At 31.3% G+C, this 7,044-nt stretch overlaps 1 protein-coding gene across 1 annotated transcript; it reads right to left on the bottom strand.

Annotated features, from left to right (window-relative positions):
* Window positions 1–2,715: 2,715 nt before the first annotated feature.
* LOC134727569 (uncharacterized) lies at window positions 2,716–6,314 on the bottom strand. The gene is made up of 4 exons (XM_063591949.1): window positions 6,114–6,314; window positions 4,666–4,872; window positions 4,027–4,088; window positions 2,716–3,742 (listed from the first exon to the last, which is right to left on the bottom strand). The coding sequence occupies exons 1-4, from the start codon at window positions 6,312–6,314 to the stop codon at window positions 2,716–2,718; spliced, it is 1,497 nt and encodes a 498-aa protein (XP_063448019.1).
* Window positions 6,315–7,044: the final 730 nt, after the last annotated feature.

Here is a 7,044-nt window from a genome sequence, read left to right as displayed (position 1 = left end):
TATTGGGCTGTATATGTATTAGAGGACACCAACTTGCAGGATAAAAACTGATATATAATATATATATATAGCTCGTCATGTAACCATAGAATATCAATAATAAAAGTATCATATCTTAAGGTACAATAATTCTTAAAATGTTATACAGTACCATTAAAAAAAGTATTGAAACGCATTTTATCACCAAGTACCTTGTGACGTAGGGGTCAAATGACTAGCTTTGCAGTTTGTTCTCCGTCATCATAATAGTATGCATTAGGTAAAGAAACATTAAAATGATAAGATAACTTTTATATTCCGTTCTTAATGAGATGCTCATAAATATTCATAACATGTTCAGAACGAGGCTATATTCGGTCACTAAAGTAAACAATATGGCGGCAAATGACAGCGAAAAACTAACGGACCATACTTCAACGAAGGATTTGACTTGTTTACCGGCTATCAATTTTAGCTTTGTCGAGTCTATCGTAAAATCGGGAAGTAGGAGTCAGGGAGACAAAGAATTATCAAAGGGATATAAGTAGAGAAATACATATTTAATATTTCAGGTATTTGTTCTTCACTTTTGGCGCCGATTCCTCATTTTTAACCCTTCTTAATTTCATGTTGTTTCAATATAGTATACACTAAATTTTAAAATAATGAACGATCTGTTTGTCTACGTAGGCACGTTGGGTCCCTGTATTTTTTTTTTAGTAAACTAACTATTTAAATGTCCTTGTCAAAATCCACTGTGATGTTATCAAATGCGACACTTAGTACGTACCAGAGCAAAGTAGGGGCAATACGACAATTTACTTCATGTTTTAGCATGAATTATCAATATGTTAACTCAAATTTCACTAGAATGATGAATATTCTTTTCATATATTATTGTCTCCAAATATATACATGTATATGCATCAGCTTCTTGAAATCACCTACATATTAAAAAAAGCAGATGTAATCATACATGTACCTGCAAATTTTTCAAAATGCCAATGGGGGTTTTGCGTGCAATATGGCCGTCATTATAGTCCTAAAAAACCATCAAGGGGCCTTTAAATACATGTTAATGTTGGTTTTGGCTTCTTCATTATTTTATAAGCCTCATGTCATTGTAAAATTAATTGTTTTGTTTAAAACTGCTCATTCAAAATTTGACTTTTGGAGCATCCATTGGGGAAATCATCCATCAAATAGTGACCGTACGATTGCCAATAAGTCAACTCTCCATAAGAGATCAAAATGACACAGAATTTCATAACTATAGGTCACTGTAAGGCCTTCAACAATGAGCAAATCATGTTAATCCTTGAGACAGAGTGCAGTCTTGATATGACATTAGATCAGGAATCAACCACCATTTTGTATGCAGATGTACATGTACAGTATATAATTATTTGTCTCTTCTTTTTTTTAACCCTTTATAAGCATGAAGCACATGTGTCCGTGAATATTGTGAATTGATTAAAAGTTCAATTTCCTTTGTGGCCTAAGGGTCTGGCATAAGATACACTGTACCATCCATACTTTGTGTTTCATTTTTCAGTCACTCCTTTCTATGAAAAATATTCAGTGCATTAAAACTGATTTATTCATATTCCATTTTTGATATAGTGTTGTTTAATCTTTAATTCAACTATGCAATTTGACATAATGCAGACATCAATCAATTATGTGTTAATCTTAAAGCACTATTTGTTTACTCTTGAGGGTCACTGTGGCATCAGTTTCAGTTACATTTGTATTTGCATGCTTTCATAAACTGTTTAAATTTGTTTACAGTTCATAAATTGGATAATGGTTGTATGGTAACAGCAAGATGTCACAGATCCCAAAAAAAGAATGAAAGTCCACATGAAGTAGAGGTAAACAATTAGAATCCCTGTAACCATATATAATGTGTCTTAAAATAAAACAAAAATAGGTTTAAAAACAGAATCATTTGAAAGGTGTATATTTTTCATGTAGGCTACCACAATATTCTTTATAAAGAAGTGGCATGAGCACCAATGAGAAAATTCTCTATCAAAGACAATGTAGTTTAATAACAATAAGCTGCAGTGTATAGTCTCAATGTAGAACTTAACTCTTCCAAAAGAGCAAGCTATTTACTGCTGTATACATGATATACGGTCCTATTGTTATGTTTTGTGTTAGGTTCATTATGTGTACTGATACTTTAATTTTTATTAAATTTGACAAAATATTTACTTTGACCCTTAACTTTGACAAAATTATAAACATTAATAAAAAATTTACAGCTATTTTCCTACTGCATGTAGAGCAAGACTTGGGTTAGCTTGCTTGCTTTGTTTGTAGATGTATATTGTTCAATTGTAATTGGGATAACATTCAATCAAATTTAGGTATAATATATATACACAGGTTTAACTATGCCTATATATATTGTTTGAAGAAGTCAATGTTAATTACAAAGCGTGAATTAATGTTTATACAAACAGAGCAAGCAAGCCTTCCAAAGTTTTACTCTGCAAGCATTAGGAAATTAGCTGTAACCAAACACTTTCTTTGCAAATTTACCTTGAATAAAACATTACAATGTAGTTTGACAAACATTAATTTTGATCATTGAGAAGCTTTCTATTTCCCTAAAAATACAATGTGATTATCTTGGCATTAAAAAATAAAGACCTAACACTTGTGATACATGTATAAGTATCTATGATGTTTCTGTTCAATCACTTTATCTATTGACAAATCTAATATTCACTGCCACTGCTTTACAAGTGGACCTCTGAAAAGTGTCAGAATATTAGCAACAGTCCAAATTTGATTGATTGAACCAATCATGCTCAGAGGTATAGGTCTGTCAAAAAGGTGAAATTCTTTTACTCTTCTAATGTGCCTTTCAACATGTATCCTAAGGCGAGCAATAGTTTGAGTTTCCTCTACCTCCTGCTTAGTGAACTGACCCTTATTCATAAGGAATGGGGGTGTATTGACAGTTATGCCAGTTCCAGATAAAACATTATTTAATACAAAACCTTTATCAGCCATAATGGAATCACCTTCCTCTAAAAGTTCAACTAAACCACAAAGCTTTGTTATCTCAACATCAGACATACTACCAGTATACAATGAAGAAATAAAAATAAGGGCACCATGTGGTGCAATACCAACAAGACTTTTAAAAGTATGTGTACTCTTATAAGTAGAATAAAACTTAGAATTGAGAGCCAAAGATGATGGTCTCTCAGTTGGTATCTCAGTACAGTCAATAATTACTCTAGTAGTAGGATACAAAGTTTTAAAAACCTGAGGCATTTTGTTCTGAATTTGATTCCTTGTTGGCCATATATTTATACTACCCAGTACAAAGTACAAAAAATTTGACCAGGTTATTAATTTTCTACTAACAGTTGAAACATGAACATTAAATCTACAAGCTAAATCTTGCTCAAATAAACCACACTTTAGTCTGCACAGAAACATAAGCAACTCGTCTATTAAAACCATAGTCCTTTGTCTGGAAACAGACAAATTAACAGTGTCAGTGGCTTTATAATAATAGCTGGTCATAGAATTAGCAGCTGGTTGAATGTAATTAAAGAAAGCCAAGAACAAAGTATAAGTGGAAAAACCAGTAAAAAACATAATCATTGAATTATCATTAGAAAATCTGCACACCCCAAAACGTTCTATTCTTAACTTCTCCTTTAACTGTTTAATCTCTTCATCTCTCTCTTTCAACTTTCTCTCTAGTTCTTTCTCTATGTTTTCAGCTACCACACCACTGAAATTTACATTATTCAAATTATTTAATCAATGCAACAGCAAAATATGAGAAAACCCAGAGCTGATATTTACAATTGTGTAGTAAAACAAAATACTACAGAAAAAAATTTGCACCGATTCTTAAATTTGGTTAAAAACATTCAAGTTCCTTTGCAATTTTAAATTTATACAAATAGTCCTAATGTCAATATTAGAAATTATGTAACTGAAATGTCAGATACATTTATATTGCTCTAGGCACTACTATTGATGGTAGGGCTCTAATTAATTGATTAATCATACCTAGTATCCCCCAAATTTTCTTCAGATTCTTCAATATCTTCTTCCTGGTTAACCTCCTCTGACTGAAATAAGAATTAATGACTGAAATTAACAATCTACATGTAACTGGCTGTCTGGTCTTATAATTAGTAAACAGTACAAACATCAGTTATACATTGTACTTAAAGTCTGGCAATGACATTCATCCAGATGAGAAATTCAAAATATTGTATGATTTGTAAAATGACTTTATTAACAATGGAATACATATTATACATATTTGCTGAAATAAAATTTATAAATTCAAGATTTAAGTACTGATTTACATTTGACTATGAAGTACATGTACATGTTCATGCTTCCTATATATATTTAGTCAATGCTATGTTTTAGTACATAATGATATACATTTATATACAAGTAAAAAGATATGATATGAGTGTCAATGAGACAACTCCCAATTCAAGATACACTAATAGTGTATCCTGGACAATGCACAGTTTAAAACATGTTTAAGTCAACGCAACTGAAATACATGTACCGGTACATGTATGTGTGACAATATAAAAATTTCTGTTGCTCATTTCATGTACTTTTTATTTTATGTCTTTACAAATTATAACTTATACATTGTATAAAATGTATAACAAGTTCACTTACAATACTATCCATCATCTCATGCTCTGACTGCAGCTTAGTCTTCTTGTTTGGTGTGATGTGTTTAAAATGAGCTTTTCTTGGGGTGAAATCTCTTGTCCAACTAAACACTGTTGGTACAGCATCTGCTGTCAGAGTTTTCCTAACTGGTGTCCACTTGAAGTCCTCTTTTGTAAAGTGCAAGGAACACACAAATGTGGATGCATTGATCTAAAAATGAACAGTTGCTTTTAGTATATAAAATAAACATGTATTTGTTTAGGGACAAATGACTGGTTGTTATCACCTTCCCACATCCAATTTCATTTATATTACATACATGCAGATGTATGTGAAAGATTGTGTTCATGTTTAAAATAAAATATGATGATCCACATTTAATAAAGTCGGTACTCAAATTTGGGTAATTAAATAAGGAGCACGATGAGTGTGACAAACCACAGAAAAAAAAACAAGGATGCTGATTATCACAAAATAAATATTGAGCATTGAGACATATAATTCTGAATTATGTGCTGTCATCGTTTGATTGCGATGAAAATATAATTAAAAAAAAAAAGATAATTGAATAAATAAATCAGTTGGGGAAACTCTGCATCGTCTATACAAAAATAATAATTAATTCAAATTAATCTTCATAAAATCCATTCAATGTAAATAATTAGTTATAAAATGCAATACATATAAATAAAATAAAAATGTTTTAAAAGCAATATGACTGCATACATATATATACATTACTATTTTATGCATGAGATATTGTTGACTGGACCTACAGTACAGGCTTGATCAATTTCCACATCAAACAGTCCAGCTGCATGAAGTTGTCTTTCAAATTATCCAAAGTGATCTTTGATTGCAAACTCATATTTAATGTCAATATTAACCAGCAATATTGGCAAAAGTTTGACAAACAAAAACCATTTTGAGAATAATTTTTGTATTTTTATTAAGATGTTCCAGCATCAATCGTCACAAGGCTGGGCCGGGTGATGATCCAGCATCTATAAATTGTAAACTGCTGATGGGTAAAATGGCAATCCTCAAAAAGTATTCAAAGTTGCATTATTAATAATAATAATAATTCTTATTATGATAAATTAAAATAAAAAAATATATAAATCAAATATCTTATATCTAATTGTTAAGGAAAATGAGAATACTGGTATACTAATATGTGTTAAAATTGAAACCAGATGTGCGATAAAAATAGATGAAATAAAAGTACATGTAAACGTAGGACGAAAATATGTCAACAAACGAGTACAACTTCTGTCCACAAAAAAATAACAATATTTATATCAATCCTTTCTTGTTTTTTATTTAATGAGGAAGAAAAAACACCGTGTATGTGGTGATATATCGGTAACAAATAGTTTTGAAGATTCTGTTGGTTAAACAACGATGATTTAATAAACTAGTTGACGTTGTCATCAATCAAGTATACTTACATTGAATAGTGGTCCAGGGTCTCTTCTGATTGCCTGAATCCACGAGTTTCTCCTTGCACCAGCCTGAGGAAATCTGTGGAATGAAACTTGATGGCGACGACCATTGCTGTTACAGCTAGGGACGCAACAATGTTGGTCACTACCTTTGCCAATCTTAGATATTGCAAAGAACTCTTTCTCGTCGTCACTCGTGGCGGCCATGCTTGTTGAAATGTTTACCGAATATAGCCTCGTTCTGAATTTTTTAGCGGGATTTATGAATATTCGTTAAGAAATAAGTATTGTCATTTGTTAATGATCAGAGGTTGACAGACTATACTTGCACTTCAATGTACCTCCTTGTTTTCAATATAGACCATAGAAACAAAACGCCTGAACTTATTAGTTCTGCATATTCACGATAGGTGTTTGCAAAGTCAATGCATGAAAAGATTCATTGAACATCAATACACTCAACATATGTACTAGGTTGAAATGTGATATGAGATATAAAAACAACATGTAATAATTATAGATAACCGTTGGTTTTCTCAAAGAGATTGATTTTCTCGATTAAGCCGGTATGTCAAAAGTGAGAAAAATAAGCGATTTGAGATGACCAATGATAATATAATAATAATTTTACCTATGACGACGTTGTTGATTTGATTGACAACGGCACGTGCATCCTTAGTTTCTAGAAATGATTTTTCATATCACTCTTCTGTGTTGAGAAATGAAATTATCAGTCAGTAAGATCAAACGAAAGTTGCGTAAAATAACGATTACAAAAAAAAATCTAATTCAAAGGTAAAACAAAATATTATAAGGTGATTTTTTTCGATTCCTGATTGTCATGCTTAGTATCAAATGTTAAAAAAGAAAACGTTTGGCGATGTCCAACTGGTTCATTCTCTGATACAACATATTCCACACAGGGTTGATAAATGTT

Source organism: Mytilus trossulus, chromosome 8 (genome assembly GCF_036588685.1).
Source record: "Mytilus trossulus isolate FHL-02 chromosome 8, PNRI_Mtr1.1.1.hap1, whole genome shotgun sequence".
Taxonomy (NCBI): domain Eukaryota; kingdom Metazoa; phylum Mollusca; class Bivalvia; order Mytilida; family Mytilidae; genus Mytilus; species Mytilus trossulus.
Note: the sequence above shows the minus strand (reverse complement) of the source record. Positions and strands in the feature narration are given on the sequence as shown.

What these genes read in the sequence shown, in the direction of transcription:
- LOC134727569 (XM_063591949.1), bottom strand. Translation starts at nt 6,314, where the DNA reads ATGGCCGCCACGAGTGACGACGAGAAAGAGTTCTTTGCAATATCTAAG. An exon ending in ACCCTGGACCACTATTCAAT is followed by an intron (nt 4,873 to 6,113) that starts GTAAGTATACTT and finishes GTTCATTTTTAG; the next exon opens with ATCAATGCATCCACATTTGT. An exon ending in GAAAATTTGGGGGATACTAG is followed by an intron (nt 3,743 to 4,026) that starts GTATGATTAATC and finishes TGTAAATTTCAG; the next exon opens with TGGTGTGGTAGCTGAAAACA.